This window comes from Cladosporium halotolerans (genome assembly GCF_011745625.1).
Source record: "Cladosporium halotolerans strain TM138-S3 chromosome Unknown Sca1, whole genome shotgun sequence".
Taxonomy (NCBI): Eukaryota; Fungi; Ascomycota; class Dothideomycetes; order Cladosporiales; family Cladosporiaceae; genus Cladosporium; species Cladosporium halotolerans.
The window spans coordinates 153,355-172,774 of NW_027191452.1; the positions used below are offsets into that span (position 1 = coordinate 153,355).

The window sequence follows — 19,420 nt, forward strand, 5'->3', positions numbered from 1 at the left end:
ACTATGCCTGAAGCGCTCTCTCCCCTCCCCTCCTTCTCTTACCAGTCACATCCCTGCCCTCCTCGATCCCCAACAACGCCTCCCTCTTCTTCTCGCCCACAATGTTCAGCGCCTCCCTCACCACCCGACCCTCCACGCTCACCTTCTCCTCCTCATACTCCTCCATCTGCCTCCCCACCCTGGCCTCAATCGCCTGCACGAGCTCCACATCCCGCTGCCCCACCATGCTGATGCTCGTGCCCTTCCTGCCCGCGCGCGCCGTCCGGCCCACCCGGTGGATGTAGTCGTCCGGGTCGCGCGGCAGGTCGTAGTTGACCACCAGCCCGACGTCCGGCACGTCCAGGCCGCGCGCCGCCACGTCCGTCGCGACCAGGATGCGCGCGGCGCCGGCGCGGAACCGCGCGAGGTTCGAGACGCGCTGCGCTTGCTGCAGGCCGGAGTGCAGCGACGTCACGCGGTGGTCGAGCAGGCGCAGCATGTACTCCAGCAGGTTCGCGGTGCTGGTGCGGTTGCAGAAGATGATGGTGGGCTTGCCCGCGTTCTGGGGCGTCAGGAGCAGCACGTGCAGGTACTTCTCCTTGTGCACGACGTTCACCAGCTGGTAGGTCTGGCGCAGCGTCGGCGGGATGGCGAGCTTGTCGATGTCGACTTCGCACACGAAGACGGGCGGCCGCGTCGCCGGGCGCGGCGTGTCCTTGAGAGCGCGCACTTCCGGCGTCACGGTGGCCGTGAACAGGCACGTCTGCCGCTCCGCGGCCTTGGGCATCGCGCCCAGGCAGGTCTGCACGGCGGGCAGCATGCTGCCTTTGCCGGAGGCGAGCAGGCGGTCGGCCTCGTCCATGACGACGTAGCGGACGCGGCGGAGGCCCTTGGTCGTCTCTTCGCCGGACACTTCGATGTGGTCCGCCAGGCGGCCGGGCGTGGCGATGACGAGGTGCGGGCGCTTGGCGAGGTCGAGCGCCTGCGCGCGCATGTCCGCGCCGCCCGTGACGAGCACGCACTTGATGCCCTGGCTCGCGCCGATGGCGACGAACTGCTCGTAGAGCTGGAGGGCGAGTTCGCGCGTGGGCGTCAGGATCACGCCGAAGATGCCCATGGGGTCGCGGGCCCACTGCTGCAGGATGGGCACGGCGAAGGCGACGGTCTTTCCGGAGCCGGTGCGCGAGCCGCCGATGCAGTCTTTGCCGGCGATGATCTCGGGGATGGAGGCCTTTTGGATTCGCGTGGGCCGGTGGATGGCCATGTTGGCCAGCGACTTGATCAGCCATGGGTCGACTCCGAGCGTGGCGAAAGTGGCCGTCTCGTCTTTTTCTGTTGCGGCGGTGATTGACAGTGGTGCTGAGTCGTCTGCCACGGGGGCGGAGGCTTCGGGCTGCGGTGCGGGTTTGGGGACATCTTTCTTCGCTCTGATCCTGGAGACGGTGGAGGTGGGTATGGGCGCCGGCTTGAAGTCTTCATCGTCCAGTTCGTCGGCGTCTGCAGAAAGTCTTCTGCGCTTCTGCGGCCGGTCGTTGTCCAGTTGAGCGTCGTCGTAGTCTCGCACGTCTTCGCTATCCGAACCTGAAGAAGACATCGTGGCGCGGTTTAATTGCTATCGATCTGTTTTGCCGATCGGACTTTTTTTCCCTTGCAGGCTGAGGTGAAGATCAAGAGGGAATCTTGGCGCGCCGCCAGCCGAAGCTTTCTTTCATCAGAAGCCCGGCCGCAAATTTTGGCTTGGAAAGCGCAGATCAATCAACTCTTCACTCCGACAAATTTCTGGCAACCCAAGCTTCCATTGTTTCAGAAGCACATTCCTGCCGACTCCAAGATGGCAGAGCGTCCGGCCAAGCGCACGAAACTGCTGTCCGACAGCGAGTCGGACGGCAGCGACAACGAGGGCGTCAAGCTCCCGCAGAGCTCCAAGAAAGCCCACTTCAAGATCAACGACGAGTACGCAAAGCGCTTCGAGCACAACAACAAGCGCGCCGACCTGCACCGCTTGGAGGAGAAGTACGGCAAGGGCGGCGCGGAGGAGGATTCGGAGGAGGAGTCTTCGACGGACGAGTCGGAGGACGACGATGCAGACCTCGTCACCGCGGACCTTGACAACGAGATCTTCGCTACGCTGAAGGCGATCAAGGAGAAGGACCCGCGCGTGTACGATGAGAAGGTCAAGTTCTACAAGGAGTTCGACCCGGAGAACGTCCCCAGGGAGGAGAAGAAGGACAAGGCCATGACGCTGCAAGACTACCACCGCCAGAACCTGCTCGCCGGCTACACCGGCGAAGACGAAGAGGACAAGAACGTCCCGCAGACCTACAACCAAGAGCAAGACGCCCTGCGCCGCCAAGTCGTGGGCCAAATGCACGCTCTCGCCGACGGCGAAGAGGCCGGCTCCGACTCGGAGGACGACTTCAAGCCCAAGGCCAAGGGCGCGCACGACTCCGTCCCCGCCGCGAAGAGCAAGAGCAGCAAGGCGAAGAAGCTCAGCGAGCAGGACATCGCGGCCGCGGAGAAGGACCCGGAGACCTACCTGTCGAACTTCATGGCGGCGCAGGCATGGCGGGCGCCTGGCGGCGCGAACCCGCACGCCTTCGACTCCGACGACAGCGAGGACGAGGCGCGCGCGGACGCCTTCGAGGAGGCGTACAACATGCGCTTTGAGGATCCGGCGCTCGCGAACGAGAAGCTGCAGACGTTCGCGCGTGATGTTGGCAAATACTCCGTGAGGCGCGACGAGGTCAGCGGGAGGAAAGCTGCGAGAGAAAAGGAGCGGCAGAGGAAGGAGGCGGAGAGGCTGGAGCGCGAGGAGGACCGCGCGAGGCTGCGCAAGCTGAAGATCGAGGAGGCGGAGGAGAAGGTGAAGAAGATCAAGGAGGCGGCGGGCCTGCGCGGCAAGGACGTCGACATCGGGCAGTGGCGGGACGTGATCGAGGGGGACTTCGACGACGACCAGTGGGACAAGGAGATGCAGCGCCGCTTTGGCGAGGACTACTACGCGGAGAACGAGGGCGCGGGCGGCGACGACTCCGACGTGGAGATGGGCGACGCCGCGGACGGCAAGAAGCACAAGGTCAAGAAGCCCAAGTGGGACGACGACATCGACATCGGCGACCTCGTCCCCGAGTTCGAGGAGGAGGAAGCCCGCAAGTACACGCTCTCGTCCGACGACGAGGAAGACGGCGGCGCCCCCGTGGAGCCCGAAGACGACGACGACGACAGCGACGCCGAGCAAGAAGGCGGCAAGAAGCGCAAGACGAAGAAAGACCGCCTGAAGGAGAAGGCGGAGGCGAAGCGCGCCTCGCGCAAGGAGCGCCGCGCCATCGAGGAGATGGTCGACTCCAACCTGCCTCTCGCGCACCCGGCTCTGGCCACGGGCTCCTCCAAGGCGCCCGTCACCGGCTTCCGCTACCGCGAGACGTCGCCCACCTCTTTCGGCCTCAGCGCGCGCGACATCCTGTTCGCGGACGACAGCGCGCTGAACCAGTTCGCGGGCCTCAAGAAGATGGCGACGTGGCGCGATCCCGAGCGGAAAGCGAGGGAGGCGAAGAAGCTGTCCAAGAAGGGACGCCTGCGGCAGTGGCGCAAGGATACGTTTGGCAAGCCTGATGCGCCTGAGGGCGGGTTTGAGTATGTCCTCGGTGACGCGCCGGCTGAGGCGGAGCCAAAAAAGGCGAAGAAGGATGCGGATGGGAATGTGAAGGAGGGCGAGAGGAAGAAGAAGAGGAGCAAGAAGCGCAAGGCGAAGGAGATTGAGGCTTAGATGGGGTTTGGAGTCGTGTGTATAGATATCATACCATGCCATATTATATTCTTTTTTTACGGCTTCTATTTCTCGCCGCGTATCTTCACCTTTCTAGATGTATACTGTGCTTCACGTGTATGTGATTAGATTGCCACCACGGCATGGAGTGTCCAGGGCAATGAACCAAAGCACTGGCTGCATCCAGGGCGTCTCTGTCCATGCGCGCCAGACGGCTGGGCAAACAACGATTGAAATGAGCAGTCAAACAAACAACGGTAGCCTTACCGTCGGAGCCCACGTGATTCGTCGCATCCGAAAGTTTGTAGGCTCTAGAAGACTATAAACGTTCTGATGTGGCGAATATTCTCGATTGGCCGAGTCAAAATGTGGTCTCGACGGCCAAATGGAAAGTTAGTAGCATGTGGTTCCCTTTTCTTTCAGAGAATAGTAATGCCTAGAGGTAAGTGACCTTATTAGAGAACCTCATAAACCCCACCTTTTCGGATGAACGATGGTCGTCTATGGAGCAATCTTTGTTTACGATCGCCAGTCGATCCGTGAACGTGAATGTCTGGCTCGCGTAGAAGCATGGCGACTCAACACAGCCACGATTGTAAGATTACACAGACTTGGGACCGCAGAAGGTCAGCGAGGTGAGACAGTTCAGTAGTACCTTGCCTTCGAATAACAAATATGCCAGGGGAAAGTACCGCACGAGTGACGAGGGTGACGACAGCGCCCAGCCCGGCATGATTTGGACATGCTTCGGCCAGACGGTACGGTTGAAGAAGAAGCATGCTCCAGACTGCCCTCTATCGAAAGCATCGAGCGGGACTAACGAACCCTTCACGTGCATGCCACACAGGCGGATCTACAGGGCTGGCATCCAAGAAGGCAAACCTGAATCATGCGTGCCGTAAGGCTGCGTGGAAGTCGGAGTCAAGAGTGCCTTGGTGAGCGGTGATGTGACGCCTTGGGCTCAACCACGTGTGCCGCCCTGCGCCGTTGCTCCGCAAAGCGCCCGCATTCAGGAACACGCCCGCCCGTTCCTGTCTCCATCGTCATGCAGCCCTGGGCCCACCGAGCAGACAAACGCGCGGCGACAGTGAGGGAAAAGGCCTCGGGGCTCGCGGGCTGCGGGCGATTGCGACATGGGCGCGCGCAGCGAGTGGCTGGAGGAGGAATTGAGGCCGCGGGAGGGGGACGACAAGATTGGGCTCGGCAGAGCGCGCATGACGGGGGAGGCGCAGCAGCAGTCGCTGGCGCGCGCAGCGAGACGGCGGCTGAAGCAGACGGCGGACGGATGGGGGGGATGTCATGTAGGCGGCCGCTTGGCACGATTTGGTAGCGGAGCGCCGCCCTTGGCTGACTTTGCCGAGCGCTCCAAGGTCGCCACCGCGCGGGCGCGTCTTGGCTGCTGGGCGGGCCGCATGGGGAAGTTCGGTGGGTGAGATGAGGCTGAGGCGGAGGCTGCGGTCGGCAGGCAGGGAGGGAGGGGCTCGTCAGGCGATAAGGCTAGCCTAACGAATGTCTCGAGCGCCGGCGCGCGCACGCTGTCGTCTGTCGTCCGTCGTCTGCCCCGAAGGACGCTCGACCGCTGCGAGCGAGGCATTCGAAGCGGCGCGGGGTTCGGCCGGAGTCGCCTGCCTGCTGCTGCTTCCAGCTCAGATGCGCGCCGCCAAGAGAAGCCTGCGAGGGCTTTGTTGCGCAGCGGCCAGCAGATGTTTAGGCGGCGTGCTGGACGGCGCGGCGTTTGCTGCTGGCCGCCCCGCACGTGGACGCGGCCGGGCGCTCGATAACGCCGGCAGCAGTGACCGCGCGCCAAGAGCGCCAAGCACGCTAGAGTCCGAGACCCGCTTTTCGCAGCCAATCCTTGGCAGTCGTGCCCAGCCGCCCAGTCCGCCCCGACGAGCAGCAGCGGCGAGGGCGCTGGCCGGCTGCGCGAGCCTTTGGGGCGCGCCCGCCGTATAACCTGCCTGGGGCCGCCGCTCCTGCGCGCGCCCTGACTTTCTGAATCTCTACTGCCCGCCTCTCGGACCCCCTCCCTTCGTCGCGCCCGTCTCTATACATACCGACCACGCCAACCCGCCGCCTCTGAACGCTGCACGTGCATTTTGCGCTGCCGTCCGGCGTCTCTGAGCATTCACGCGTTTGCTGCCTCAGCCCAAGCGGAGGCCTCGAACTTGATATACTCGCCAAGACAGCTTTTGCCAAGGACAGGACTTCACTTCAGACGAACGTCTGGTCGCCAGCAGGATGGAGCAGACCGTCGCAGAGGCCGTCGCGGCCGCCACACAGCAACAGCAGGCTGCCGCCCAGCAGGCCCAGCAGCTCATCAACCAGCCCTCGCCGCCCGTCCAGCCCGTGCAGAGCGCGCAAAGCTCGACCATCGACAACCTGACATGTCAGTGGCAAGGCTGCGGCGAGCGCTGCGACAGCGCCGAAGCCCTCTATGTAAGTCGACCCAACCTGTGATTGAATGATGCGCGATGCGTCGCGAGTGTCTCTCATGTTCCCCCCGACGCCTGCAAAAATTCCTTGCGTCGCGTCTCAACTTGCTGACGCCGCCCGCAGGATCACGTTTGCGAGCGCCACGTCGGTCGTAAAAGCACCAACAACCTCAACCTTACCTGCCAGTGGGGCGCGTGTCGCACGACCACGGTCAAGCGTGACCACATCACTTCTCACATCCGCGTCCACGTCCCCCTGAAGCCGCACAAGTGCGACTTCTGTGGCAAGGCCTTCAAGCGCCCGCAGGATCTCAAGAAGCATGTGAAGACCCACGCGGATGACAGCGTCCTTATGAACTCACCTCAACCCGGCGCAACTGCGCGCGCTAACGGTGGCAATGGCGGTCTCGGTGCACAGAACGGGAAGCGTGAGTATCCGTCGCACTCTCCCTCTGACCCAGAGGCTTACTTGGTTGCGCGGCTCACAGCGGGTTCCTACTACGGCGGCCCTAACGACTCAATGAACCCCTACCCGAGCTACCAGCCTCAGATGGGTGCTCCCAACGGTGCTCACTACCAGCCAAACGGTGCACAGTACGCTGGCTACGGTTCCGTCTCTTACCCCAACAACAACATGCAGGACATTCAGAGCATGGACACCCGTCGTCGTGCCATCGAAGCTCTGAACGACTTCCTCGGTGACATCAAGCGCCGTGCTATTGACCCCAGCGCATACTACGACGTCGGCCAGAGGCTTCAGAGCAACTCTCTTCCCCTCCCCGTCGCTTCTGGCAACGGCTACAACACAGGCTACAACAACCAGTCCAACTCGTCGTACGGCGGCTTTAACACAGCCAGCCTCATCGACGCGTTCTCCAACAGTGGCTACAACGTCGGTGGCGCCACTGGCGGCGGCGGAGGTGCAAACGTCCACGGCCCTATGGCCCAGCACGGCTACTCCCTTCCCCTGCCTAACGCTCGCTCTAAGGGAGATCTCCAAGACATTGATCGCTTCCTTGAGCAGCTCCAGGCCACTGTCTACGAGACCAGCAACTCGGCAGCGTCTGCCGGTGTGCAGCAGCCCGGTGTCCACACTCAGTCGGTCGACGGCTTCAACTTCGGCAACAGCCACCAAAACTACAACCGCCCGAGCAACAGCCCTCCGAGCATGAACTCGAACCAAGGTTATTCAAGTTCCGGTACGATGAGCAGTGTCAGCGGCAGCATGCCGGGCATAACTTCTTCGGCCTCCGCGTTGGACACACCCGCGCTGACACCAGCATCAGTGTCGTCTTACAGCTCCGGCCACTCGCCCATGTCGAGTCATGGTCGCTCCAGCCTCAGCAGCATGAACGGCAACGCCATGTACCCCAACCTGCCTTCAGTCACCGGCATCTCAGACATTGGCTCCGGCTACCCGACCACCACATCGGCGCCCGCCTCTGGTCTTGCCTCCGGCTTCGAGGGCCTTGAGGGCCGCCGCTACAGCGGTGGCAGACTCCAGCGCCAGGCTCCTGCCCAAGACACTGAGATGACCGACGCCACCGCCTCCGAGGCTGCCGCCGAAGATGGCTCACGCACACCCAAGCAGTCCGACATCAAGGAGAAGGCGGTCGATAGCATCGACCCCGCGCTCCGCACCGAAGACGTCAAGTCCCCCACCGAGTCCGTCGGCACCCCGGCTGCTCACTCCGAGCACGACGACAAGCGCCAGGAGGAGTGGGTCGAGAACATCCGCGTCATCGAGGCCCTGCGCCGCTGGATCGGCGACCGTCTGCGCAACGGCGAGTTCGAGAACGAGCAGACCGAGCAGCAGCAGGAGGGCGCTCAGGCACAAGAAGGCGCCGCCCACCACGAGGAGATGGACGCGTCCATGATCGAGACCGCCAAGATGGTCGAGAAGCTGGCCGAGGCCAACGCCGCTCACAACGCCGCGCACCCGCCCCAAGAGCAGCAGCAGGAGCACCAGGCCGGCGAGCAGGACGTCAAGTACCCGACCCTGCCCGCTTAAGCAGGCCGTCTGATCTTCGCATCGTGCAAACTTTGGGTGGCGTTCAAATGGCTTTCAGAGATCATCCTCCTCCGCATCAACAGTGCGCTTCGGAGTAGCCAGGGGATTAAGGCGTTGTCGGTGTTGCAGGCTACCAAAGGAAGTCGGAGCGGTCGAGCTCCTGTGTTTTTTTCTTTCTTTTCCTTTAAAGTTTTACTTTCCGAGGGGATCGGACGATGTCACGGACGCCCGTCTCGCTTTTTGCTTTCCTGCTCCCTGCTTTTCCTTTTTGTGGGCTTGTCTGCTCGAACGCGGAGTTGGCCTTGCTGGGATTCTCACGTAGTAGTTAGTAGTGGAGACGCCACGCCTGCCCAGGCGCAACTGTCTCTACGGTCGCTAATGTTGCCAACAATACTATTTTGCCTATTCCTGTCCTGAGTATCCATCGTGCTTGGCTCTTTCACATGTTCCATTGACAGTCAGTATACGCCGCCTTCCTCCTCTCGTGTATCGGGCGATGACGATGTGCTTCGTTTTGTGTGTGTCTCCGCCCCTCCGCCTCGTGTGAGTGAGCGCTGCAGGCTCGCGGTGCTGTGCTTTGTGATTGTCACTAATTCAGATCCGGGCACTGACGACCGAGTGGTGGTCTTTCCGTGGATACAACTCTCTAAATGATGACTGTTGACTGATACAGATACGATAGTATGTAGCTAGCTCTGCGTGAAAAGAAAAGAAAAACACGAGTAACAACATCTGCTTCGTTCGAAAGGAGGAAAAACACGACACTACAGACAAGACTGCTCGCTCGCGCGGATCTCTCTCTCGAAAGGAGAAAAAAAAAAAGCAAAAACAGGAAAAAGCATATTGTGGCGAAAGAGTCGCCGGCAAGCGTAGGGTATCGTGTTTCCGCTCTTCTCGCGTTCCCCATCTCTCTCTCTCTCTCCCTCTCTCCCTGTCCGCGGCGGCGGCGCGCCTGTGTACGCGCTTCCTGCCAATCCCACACGCATCATCTGACTCCCCATGCCTCCCCCACTCCCTCTCCAAGACCACACTACCTTCACTCACTGCCTAAACCCCGGGTCCATGATCATAGCGTTCCACTCCGCGCCGCCGAACAAGTCCGAAATATTGATGTTCGAGAAGTTCCCTCCTCCTCCTTGCTGCTGCTGGCCGCCTGCTCCCGCTCCAGGATGGAAAGCCTGCTGCTGCTGCTGCTGCTGCGGCCAGCCGTTCGGCATCGAGCCCAGCGCGCCGTTCGGCGTCGGCGTCATCGGCATCCCGCCCCCTCCTCCTCCTCCTACGCCGGAGCCGAACCCCATGCCGTCCGCCGGGAAACTCGTGGGCGCGGGCCGCTGGGGGCCGCCGCGCGACTGCTCGAGGTAGGGCGGCAGGGCGAAGAACTGCGCTTCCATGTTGTCGTCTGCGGAGCGGCCTTGGCGGGAGGAGGGCGAGGTCGAGGGGTAGAGGTGCTGTTGGGGCTGGGGGTGCGGGGTGCCGTTGTTGGTGTTGGTGTTGTTGTCGAGGCCGAGGCCGGCGCCGTTGGGCAGGTTGGAGAGGTAGGGGTTGTTCTGCTTTGCGGCGGACTGCTGGTTGTTTTCGAAAGTGGTCAGGGGCTGGTTGGGGTAGAGGAAGGGCTCGTCGCCGCCGGAGGGGAACATCATGGCGGAGACGTCGGGGATGGCCGGGTTGGCGAAGTTGGGGGGCAGGGGCATGGGCTGCTGCGCGGGGGTGTGCATGGCGTTGGAGGAGGTGGGCGGGAGGTCCTGGGGGAAGCCGGAGGTGTCGAGCGTGCCTGTGTTGGGCGTCGCGGGGCCGTATGGGGAGGAGATGGAGGTGCCGCTCCAGGGCGAGCCCATGAAGGAGTTGGGCTCGGACTTGACGATGTGGCGGGGGAAGGTGCTCGAGCGTTGGACGAAGCCGGGGCCGGGGGGTTCTCGTGTGATCGCGGAAACGTCTGGATGGCTTTGAGCGGCGGAGGGGCGTTGTTGAGGGGCGACGGGTCTGTGATGGCGCTTTTTGCTTGGCTGTGGTTGGTGTTGTCCGTTGCGCATCCAGTCGTCGAGTCGCTCGAACACGATGTTCAGCGTTGCGGTGCATCGATCGGCAGCCATGCTGCGAGTGGCAAGCGACGCCAGTATTTCCTTGCCTTCGTAGGCATCTTTCAAGACGGCCTCCGTGGTCGGATTGTCTGGGTTCTCAGCAGCAAAGTAGACGAGCGAAAGAATCGAGAAGAAGGTGGTGTACATGGTGAACCAGAACGAGCCATTCAGCAAACCCTTGTGCTTCATCTGTGTGGTGATATGCACGATGTTACGCGAAACGTTGACATATGATGCGGCGCATGCGTACGCTCGCTGGTCAACGGGCTTTGAGCGCTTGTCTGCTGCTGTGAAGTGGAGGAACGGCCGATATAGCAGGACTTGAGCATGCGCATAGGCAAGCCGCAGTAGTTGTTGCACACGAAGATAGCGCTCTGGCGCATCGCAGGGGCTGAGAATTGCAGGTAGTGTCGTCTTCCAGTGTTCCAGATCAGACTCCAACTCTCTTATGCTTGAGAAAGGCACCGTGTACGATTTGTCAGTTTGTCCCTGTTGGCACTGGACTTTGATCGGATACACTTTGCGCACAATCTTTTGTAGTAGAAGAACCAGTCTCGTGTGCGCATTGAAAGCCGTCATCAGTGACACCTGGCCATCCGGCATCGGTAGAATGCCCTCATGTGTGATGTATTCGTCGTCAACTTCGGCTGGAAATTCCTGGTCGATGTCATCGTCGCTTAGGGTTTGTGGTAATCCGAGCATGGCTCCAACGTAGATATCCATCTTTCGAACCACCCAGAATACCCTCTTCCTGGTCTCAGCTTCAACGGGGTCCCAGTTGCCAGCGTAGGAGCGATGCAAACCCATCCGTAGGGCCGACCTCAAAGCAACACCAACGTAAGCATAACATTGTGAAAGCTTAGCGGAAGATTGCATGAACAAGATCATGAAGATGACTGCCTGGACCGACGTAAGGTCGCGACAATCTGCAATGTCCATCATGTGGCGAGCGGATTTGAAATAGGCAAACCCTTGCTGAATAGCGTTCTCGTATCCAACTTGGTTAAGATTACTGTGCTCATCTTTTCCAAAAAGGGTTCCAAGAGCCATAGCGCTGTAGAACAGAGGGAGAAATTGCTGGTCCTCGTTAGTCCAGTTGTCCGAAGGAGTGTTATAGATGTGCTCAAAAGAATTCCAGAAGGACGGCTTGTGAATGAATCTGAGAAGCGCAGCAGCATCCTCCACGGCATTGCTGCAGAATTGACGTGCTATGTCTTTGGGCGGCAATTCATTGCTAGGGCTATTTGGGTGCTCCGAAGGCGACTCCACGGTTGACCTTGGTGAGTCCAGAACGAGTGACTTTGGCCTCGATTTCACAAACGGGGTCGCGGGGGAGTCCGGGCCCATCAGATCGCCAAGCTGCTCCCTCATGCGGCGCATGAAGCTGAGTCCGGAAGAGTGTCCATGGTAGTCCCAATGACCTTGCTCATCTACGTCCATCTGCGCAACGGCGCGCACCATAGATTCCAAGTTCGTGTCTGACTTGTTGTCGGCCCGTGGCGCGGGCGGTGGTCGTTGTGGTTGTTGTGTCGCACCGGTGGTGCCCATGGTTCCGGTAGCGGAGGGCCGGCCTTTGCCTGGCGCACCCGGGATCCATCCTTGCGCGACTGCGGCATCGATTCCAGGGTCGTTTAGGTCGAGATTCGGTATGAGGATGTGAAGCAATGTCTCTGCGCGGTGCACTCTGTGCTCGATATTCTCAACGTACTGTGGTGCGGGGTTTCGTCTTCGGTTCGAGGGCTGGTCATAAGTGCATTCTGTGACCGACCCGTGTCAGCTTGCGAACCCCTACCGCCCATTTGATTGTCGCATTTGTCCACTCACCATAACTGTAAACTGTGCAATGCGTGCAGGGCTGTTTGCCGTCACATTTGATTTTCTTCCTCCGACATTCGTCGCAAGCTCGAGTCACTCGTCGCCGCTTCTGCAGATGTGTGGACGCCTTGACGCCCTTGCCGGTGGCGTTGGGCGACGACTGTGAGTCCTCCAGCTTGGGCACAACATCGTCGTCACCAGACTCGACCTCACTGTGCCGGTCATCGTAATCCTCTGGGGATGCGTTGTCCATGGTCAAATTGAGCAAAGACTTGAACTATGACGAATCCTACCCTATGCGCTGCTGAAAGGTCGATGACGCAGCGTCCACGAGAGTGCGCAGAATGGTGCAAGCTCAATGCATAGGGAGGGCAGACGGAATCGTCGTCTCTCGCAAAGCCTCGATGCGCGTGGTGACGGTGGTTGCGCAAGGGACTTTGTGGGAAAGAAGGATCGTGTTGTACAGGGCGCGCTCTCTGCCTGTTGCTTCGCGATGTCGCTCGGGGTTACAATTGAAAGTCCGTCAGCACAAAAGCCAAAGTGAAGGTCGCTTGGCGAACGCGGCAATGATAGGCAGGGCGACGATCACAGCCCAGAACAGATACGAGGCCTTCTGGCGGCGGGAGGGCCGGGGAGGTGAGTGGGCAAAAGTGGTACTTTGGGGGTTGCGCCGCGCGCAGTCGTGGCAGCAGAAAGTGGCAGAGAGGCTGAACCCCACAGGGCAAACAGACGCCAACCGGGTGGGCCTCGTCAGCCAAGCATCATCGTAGCGCCGATGGTGGCTCAGGGCTCGGGGTGAGCGAGGCCTGCTAACCCCGAGCGCTTTCGCCGCACATACGGTATTTCTCAAGATCGTCGGGTCCCCTACGTCGGCAAGGATGGAAACTTATGCTTCTCCGCGGCTTCTGGAAGGCCACCACGCGGCTTACCTATTCCACAACTGTCGCGTGGTCTGCTTCGGCGAGCGCCCTTCGCCCAAGGAGATGCGCCGGAGACAACGAGTCGATGACCAAGACGGCCTCGCTTGCAGGGTGTCAAGCGACGTAAGGCCACTAGTGCCCACCGGGTATTCAAAGCGCCGACCCACCAAGGACGGCGGTTGGACCCTGGGACGCAGCGCCCAGGAGTCGAGAGGATGCGTGCAGCGACAAGATGGATACCAGCACGGCCATGCGTTTGACCAGCCCCAGCCTCACTTGGCCGCAGCAGGAGCTCAAGGTAGGTAGATCTCAGGCGCAAGTGCAGACGGATCGCCTCCCCGCCCGCGACCGGCCAAGAGGTCGACCCCATAGGATCTGCCCGCCGCCGCGCCGTAGGGCAGAAGCTTGGCCTGTGGCCTACGTCAATCCCATCAGCCACGGAACGCCGCACCGTCCGCACACTCCGCCCTGGCCGCCTTCGTTGGGCTGTGGATGAACGCTAAGCCAGCAGAAGAGAGGCACTTTCGCTGTGTGGTACTGTCGCAACTAACGTTCGTGGCGGCCTCAATAAAGCTTGTCTGAGAATCTGCGCAAGGCTACCAGAACATACGTACGCAAGGTGCCATCAGCCCTAATAGCGCAAAGACAATTTCGTGCGCGAGTGGAGGCCTCCAGTCAAAGTGGTCTGGTTGGGATCACGCTCGAAGGAAGGCGGTCGCCAAGCTGAATACTTTACCTCATCAAAGCGCAAGAACAAGCGACTCTCGCTTCGAGGAAGCACCATCCTTGCAGCAAAATTCGGCTGCCAAGACGTGAAGTCGCCAACAGCGCTTTCGCAACCAGCAACATGTTTCTTCGCGCGCGTTGCGCTTTCTCAGCGGACTTCACCAACTTCCACGTGGCGTCCCCAACCCCATCTATGAATAGCGCAAGCACTACATCGATTTGACTCGCGAAGGTCCAGCCGGTCACCTCGCGCCGTCGCTTATCAGGCCGCGAGGCCCCTCCGCCGGAAGGAAACCTTGTCGGCACATGGGCGATTTGGCAATTGAATTCGGCAGAGGGCGTGACAAAAACGCTCCTCGGCCGCTACGCGCTTTGGCTAATTAGGCCGTTCCGTGGTAGGAAAGCGCTCGTGCTCCGACGTCCGACTTCCGGAATTCACTTACTCGCTCAGCGGCGGATAAGTGTTCTAGCAGCTACTACTGATGTACCGCAACAATTAGCCCGCACTAACGTGCGCTTCCCCTTGACAAAGCCACGCAGGCCGCGAGTGCGCAAAGCCACGCATTCATGCAATATCAATCTATCTTTAACGTGACGCCGACGGCGACATCGGCAGGCGGACTGACGCGTCTCATGCCCAAATCTCCGAACTGGCGCATACCATTGAACCCCCAACTCCAATACTGCGAAACACCGACACGAGACACCTCCACTACGACCAAAAGCCCGTCCCGTGCTCGATGTCCCTGACCTTGAACCCAGCCTCCCTCATCTCCCTCACAGCCTCCGGGCCCCGCGTCCCCACCTGCGTCGCCAGCCGCCACGGCACATCCATCATGTCGACCACGATCTCAATCACCTGCGGACCCTTCCCGTGCCCCACCGGGTCGCGCACGCGGTCCAGCGCCAGCACGGCGTCGAGCTCGACCTTCGTCGCGGCGCGGTGGAAGTTGCGCGCCGCCTGCTCGCGCGGCATGTTGAAGAAGGGCAGCAGGTGCTCGTAGGCGAAGGGCACGATGTCGTTGTAGCTCTGGCGCGCGCCGTGGATCACGCGCTCGATCGTGTAGCCCGCGTTGTTGACGACGAAGATCAGCGGGCTCAGGTTCTGCTTCACCATGTTCCCGATCTCCTGCGCCGTCAGCATCATGCTGCCGTCGCCCGTGACGAGCAGCGTGCGGCCGCGCGGGCGTGCGCCGGCGGCGGAGAGGTCTTGCAGGGCGCATTCGGAGCCGAGAGCGGCGGGCGTGGCCCAGCCGATGCTGCCGTAGTAGGTTTGCGTGATCCATTGGATGTTTTCGCAGGGGAAGTCGGAGTCTGGGATGCCGAAGGCGGCGGTGCCGGTTTCGCCGAAGAGGACGTCGTGGGGTTGGAGGAAGGAGGCGAGGGTAGGCCAGAGGTAGGACTGGGTGACGGCCTTGGAAGAGGCGTCGTCTTCCTGCGGGCGAGGCGGGAGTTTGGGGATTGCCACGCTGGGGACCTTGGAGGAGTCGATTTTGGAGACGAGAGCCTGGAGCAGGTACTTGATCGGCGTCGACTCGAAAGTCTTGCCTTTGATGGTCGTCGAGTTGGCGTCGAGGGAGATCGTGTTCTCCGGCAACACCTTTCGGGAGAAGCCACCACTATTGGTATCAGAAGCCAGGCTGCCGACGACAAAGACGCAGTCCGAGGCTTCGATCGCAGCAGCAACACCGAGGCCCGAAACCATGCCGTTGTACACGCCAAGGTAGTTCGGGTTCGTCTCGTCTACGATGCCTTTGCCCATGTTGCTGGCGAAGATGGGACAAGAGAGCTTCGAGACGAGCTCCTTGAGTTCGGAAGTTCCATTGTGGCGATCGACAAGGCAGTCAACGAAGACTGCTGGATTCTTGGACGCATATAGGGTCGACAGGACTGCATCTGCGGCTGCTTCAACGGCCTTTGGATCCGTCGGTGGCGACAAATCCAACGCCTTGGTCAAACCCGCCGCCGGCACAGGAAGGTCAACAATGTCAATCGGGACGAAAATGTAAACAGGCCCCGACTTGACATAGCACTCCCGCAGAACACGATCGATCTCCTCCGTGGCGCCCTTCTCAGACTGCAGCTCGGCAGCCGTCACTCTAAAATTGACGGAGGCCTTGTTGAAGACCTGGTGGTCGGGGCTCGGGCCAATGGAGTGGTGGATCATCATGCGGTTCTCCTGCATCTTCCGCGACGTCTGGCCGACGACGTGGATGATCCTCACCTGCTCCGTCATCGAGCCCGCGATGCCGTTCAGCGCAGACAGCTCGCCGACGCCATGGGTGGTGACGAGGCAGCCGGCGCCGTGCATGGTCCTGGCGTAGCCGTCGGCTGCGTACGCCGCGTTGAGCTCGTTCGTGTTGCCGGTCCATTCCAGCCCGTCGACGTTGTAGATGTGGTCGAGGAGCGTGAGGTTGAAGTCGCCGGGGACGCCGAAGATGCGGTTCACTCCGACTTGTTTGATGCGTGTCTAAGGTACGGCACAATGTCAGTTGGATGTCCCTTGCTGCCGGGAGTTGACATCGTCGTCACTCACCCAAAGGTAAAGACCGAGCGGGACGGTATCGCCCACGCCGTTGGTCTGCGGTGCACCATTCGCCATTTTGGACATCTAAATCCAATGAGATAGATACTAGTTTAGATGTGCTGTGCAGGGGAAGCTTGATGCTCGGTAGAGGCTAAAGTGGGTGTGCACAGGAATGGCGGGGCTTGTGACGCTCTTATGGTGTAAACGCGTAACGGTAGGGCGTGAACGTGAACATGCAACAACGAAGCGCGGAGGAAGTAAGACCTAATGCCGGGTAGCAGTCACGAAGCTTGGTAGGATAGGTCTGGATGAGCAATGCCATAACGTTAGAATGGGAAGCTCTCCTCACCTTTGGCGGGCTAGAGACAGACCGAGGTCCCGAGTGGTCAACATTGATGAATGGCTTGCCCGCTTATCGGCGCTTTGAAGCGGGCGAGTTCTCTAACGGCAGCTCACAGCGAGGGCCTCCGCACCTGGACGTCACCTGGTGCCATGCTGCCTTATCTACTAATAAACCTTAGTGGTGGTTTTAGTGATGGAATTCAAGCAACGCTAAGAAACAGAGAAGATCACTGCGTGTGTCAAACGATTGCATGGGACGACGGGAGGAGACAGTTGAGATTAAGATGCGAAAAGCATCAATGCTCTTGCTAGATACCTTATCGGCGATGACTTATTCGCATCCCTTCAGCTACCCGATATTGTCGACCTTTCCAACCTTCGAACGACGTGCAAACATGGACGCCGTCGTCCGTTCAGTCTAGTGATGGATGATTATTGCCGGAAGGAGCGAGCGCCTGCGCGGCAGCCTTCCAGTTATGCCGATGCAATTCCCCACGCATCTACACTCCAAACATCTCGTGGTGAACCTGGCAGTGCCCAAGGAACTGGTGCAGATCCAGAAAGGAGTGTGATCGAAATCCTCCGCGTTTCTTCCTGGCGTGACTCTTCTGCTCGTCCAAGGAATGTCGAGCCTTTTTCATCCAGCCCTCTTCCCTTTCTCAATCCTGCCAGTCCCAGACCGTCTTCAAGAACTGAACCATGTTCACCCGCTTGCCCTTCATCTCCTTCATCCAAGGATGCTCAAGCATGCGCCATGGCGTGGCGCGGCGGTCTGCTTGCTTCTCGAGACTGGGACCCAATGTCAGTAAGCAAGCAATGTGTCATGTCCTCAAATGTACTTACCAGCACTCAATGAAATACTTGAAATTCTCGCTCCACTTGATTCCCTCCGAAGGCTCGTCCTTGAGCTTCGGAATCGGCTGGCGGACAATGTACGTGAGCAGATCGATGAGGCCAGCGCGCGGCTGCATCTCAGTGCCGTCGGCCGGGAACGGAAAGCGGTGCTGAGCGACTTCGAGAAGCGTGACGCCGAGAGACCAGACGTCTGATGTAATTGTGTATGACTGGCCCGTGATGCGTTCAGGAGCCATGTAATAGGACGTGCCGATGAATGTGTTGGCGTCTCCCTTCGTGCCGAACTCGCCACTGACGCCAAAATCGCACAATTTGACGTCGCCTGTGCGTGTAAGCAGGATGTTGCTGGGCTTGATGTCGCGGTGAATGATCCGATGCCCGTGGAGGTAGGTCAGGCCGTTGAGGACGCCCTCCGCCACTTTTCCAAGCACTTTCTCGCCTGTGCGGCCGCCGAGCTTCTTGACCTCACGGTAGATCGAGTCAAGACTGCCGCCTTCGCAGAACTCCATGCTGATGCCAATGCTGCCTTGAGTGTCGTCCATGTATGCGCCGTAATATTGGCAAATGTGAGTCGATGCGCATGATTTGTTGAAAGATAGCTCGCGGACGATCTGCTTCTTTACGTCTGGGTTCGGGTCTGTCGTGATGATCTGTAAAGGAGTGCTCGTCAGCAATCTAATTCCCACTCGCTCAGAAACATGCTTCGAGAACTCACCTTCAGTGCAAAAACAGTCTTGCCGCCTTTCAGAATGCACCTTGTAACAGCTCCACCAGCTCCCTCTCCAAGACTTCCCAATTCGACGATTCGTCCCTCTTTACTCGCAACCTTCCATCCAGCATCATCCAAATCCTCAACATCCAACGGTCTTCGCTTCTCGATTTCCAACTTCGCCAAGTCAGGCAATATCCCCTGCATACTGTCATCCCGCTCCATGCCAACGCCTCCCGAATGGGCCGAGCCACCGCTGTACAGCGAGCCAGCCGCTGAGCCAGGGTCGTTCGGGTTTCGTAGTATATCTGCGAAATTCAGCGCCGAATACGATGACGTGGTGGAGACGGAGCCGCCGTGAGTTGTACTTTGTCCGAAGCTGTTCGTCCTACTGTGTGCACTGTCGTCGCTGCTGCCCCCTGCGCTCGCAGAGAGACCCGTCCCTGGCATTTGCAACGGCGGTAACCTCCTCTTTGCTTGCGTATTGTTCTCCTGCGGGGTGTGCACGTTGCCCATGGGCGTGGCCAGGCTCAGCTTGGGTGGCTGCTGGCGGGGCGGAATTTGGAGGGGCGGCAGACCGGATGCGTTTTGGGACATTGGCGGTGCGGCGGCGCTGTTCACAGGGCGTGCATTGGGAGACGGCGGGATGGACAGGCCGAGTCGGGGCACTCGATTTGCTGAATGTGGGCGGTTGGAGCCCGGGATTGGAGGGCGGAGCAGAGGCGCTGGGGACGCCATGTCGACGCGGTCGGGAGGGGTTTGGGCCACGATAGGCAGTGGTGTGTCAAGGCCGTCGAAGAGGCGCGGAGCGACCTCTTGGACAGCCTGCTGGCGGTATGGGGACGCTGGTAGAGAGGTGGGAGGATCACGTGGGGGGATCTCGCTGACTCGGCAGATGCAGGCTACTGTTGTTATGTATGGGCCCGGGACGGCACTGCGGCGTGACTGGTGATATGGTTGCAGAAGGGCGGGACAGAGTGCAGGCGCGGAAGGTGGTGTTGCTCTCGTGAGCTGCAGGCAACGGAGCGAGAGTGGGGCGTGGAGTTGGTGGTGGTGGTGGTGGTGACACGTCAATCGCTGGGGAAATTGAAGTTGTGGCTCGTTGGGTGCCTGGACCAGACGGAGGCTTTCTTTGTGTGTGAAGAAGGAGCCAAGAGGTCAAAAGATATGGCCGGCGAGCGGCCGGTGGGTGTTGCGGAGGACGATTCTGAGAGTTCCTTGTGATGACGGCCGACGGGCTGCGTAAGGCAGGGCAGGCTC

The 19,420-nt window shown here is 60.2% G+C and overlaps 6 protein-coding genes across 6 annotated transcripts; 2 read left to right on the forward strand and 4 right to left on the reverse strand.

Moving 5' to 3' along the window:
* Position 1: 1 nt before the first annotated feature.
* WHR41_00060 (uncharacterized protein) lies at positions 2-1,573 on the reverse strand (the record flags this gene model as incomplete). The annotated part of the gene is made up of 1 exon (XM_069368666.1): positions 2-1,573. One exon carries the CDS (start codon positions 1,571-1,573, stop codon positions 2-4), a length of 1,572 nt encoding a protein of 523 aa, XP_069234352.1.
* A 237-nt stretch (positions 1,574-1,810) lies between these two features.
* WHR41_00061 (uncharacterized protein) lies at positions 1,811-3,745 on the forward strand (the record flags this gene model as incomplete). Its single annotated transcript, XM_069368667.1, has 1 exon — positions 1,811-3,745. One exon carries the CDS (start codon positions 1,811-1,813, stop codon positions 3,743-3,745), a length of 1,935 nt encoding a protein of 644 aa, XP_069234353.1.
* Positions 3,746-5,728: 1,983 nt separating this feature from the next.
* Positions 5,729-8,608, forward strand: WHR41_00062 (uncharacterized protein). Its single transcript, XM_069368668.1, has 4 exons — positions 5,729-6,181; positions 6,302-6,605; positions 6,666-7,376; positions 7,464-8,608. Exons 1-4 carry the CDS (start codon positions 5,984-5,986, stop codon positions 8,186-8,188), a joined length of 1,938 nt encoding a protein of 645 aa, XP_069234354.1. The 5' UTR covers positions 5,729-5,983; the 3' UTR covers positions 8,189-8,608.
* A 620-nt stretch (positions 8,609-9,228) lies between these two features.
* Positions 9,229-12,742, reverse strand: WHR41_00063 (uncharacterized protein; the record flags this gene model as incomplete). Its single annotated transcript, XM_069368669.1, has 2 exons — positions 12,091-12,742; positions 9,229-12,023 (listed from the first exon to the last, which is right to left on the reverse strand). Exons 1-2 carry the CDS (start codon positions 12,332-12,334, stop codon positions 9,229-9,231), a joined length of 3,039 nt encoding a protein of 1,012 aa, XP_069234355.1. The 5' UTR covers positions 12,335-12,742.
* A 1,533-nt stretch (positions 12,743-14,275) lies between these two features.
* On the reverse strand, positions 14,276-16,586 carry WHR41_00064 (uncharacterized protein). The gene is made up of 2 exons (XM_069368670.1): positions 16,264-16,586; positions 14,276-16,197 (listed from the first exon to the last, which is right to left on the reverse strand). The coding sequence occupies exons 1-2, from the start codon at positions 16,336-16,338 to the stop codon at positions 14,440-14,442; spliced, it is 1,833 nt and encodes a 610-aa protein (XP_069234356.1). The 5' UTR covers positions 16,339-16,586; the 3' UTR covers positions 14,276-14,439.
* A 267-nt stretch (positions 16,587-16,853) lies between these two features.
* On the reverse strand, positions 16,854-19,401 carry WHR41_00065 (uncharacterized protein). Its single transcript, XM_069368671.1, has 3 exons — positions 18,167-19,401; positions 17,440-18,101; positions 16,854-17,385 (listed from the first exon to the last, which is right to left on the reverse strand). The coding sequence occupies exons 1-3, from the start codon at positions 18,896-18,898 to the stop codon at positions 17,256-17,258; spliced, it is 1,524 nt and encodes a 507-aa protein (XP_069234357.1). The 5' UTR covers positions 18,899-19,401; the 3' UTR covers positions 16,854-17,255.
* Positions 19,402-19,420: the final 19 nt, after the last annotated feature.

Bases quoted from the DNA above. Each gene is read 5' to 3' on its own strand.
- WHR41_00062 (XM_069368668.1), top strand. From the start codon at position 5,984: ATGGAGCAGACCGTCGCAGAGGCCGTCGCGGCCGCCACACAGCAACAG. The intron at 6,182-6,301 runs GTAAGTCGACCC...CGCCGCCCGCAG, and splicing joins ACAGCGCCGAAGCCCTCTAT to GATCACGTTTGCGAGCGCCA. The intron at 7,377-7,463 runs GTACGATGAGCA...CACCAGCATCAG, and splicing joins CCAAGGTTATTCAAGTTCCG to TGTCGTCTTACAGCTCCGGC.
- WHR41_00064 (XM_069368670.1), bottom strand. From the start codon at position 16,338: ATGTCCAAAATGGCGAATGGTGCACCGCAGACCAACGGCGTGGGCGAT. The intron at 16,198-16,263 runs GTGAGTGACGAC...GCCGTACCTTAG, and splicing joins CGCTCGGTCTTTACCTTTGG to ACACGCATCAAACAAGTCGG.
- WHR41_00065 (XM_069368671.1), bottom strand. From the start codon at position 18,898: ATGGCGTCCCCAGCGCCTCTGCTCCGCCCTCCAATCCCGGGCTCCAAC. The intron at 18,102-18,166 runs GTGAGTTCTCGA...ACTCCTTTACAG, and splicing joins AGACTGTTTTTGCACTGAAG to ATCATCACGACAGACCCGAA. The intron at 17,386-17,439 runs GTAAGTACATTT...ATTGGGTCCCAG, and splicing joins AAGTATTTCATTGAGTGCTG to TCTCGAGAAGCAAGCAGACC.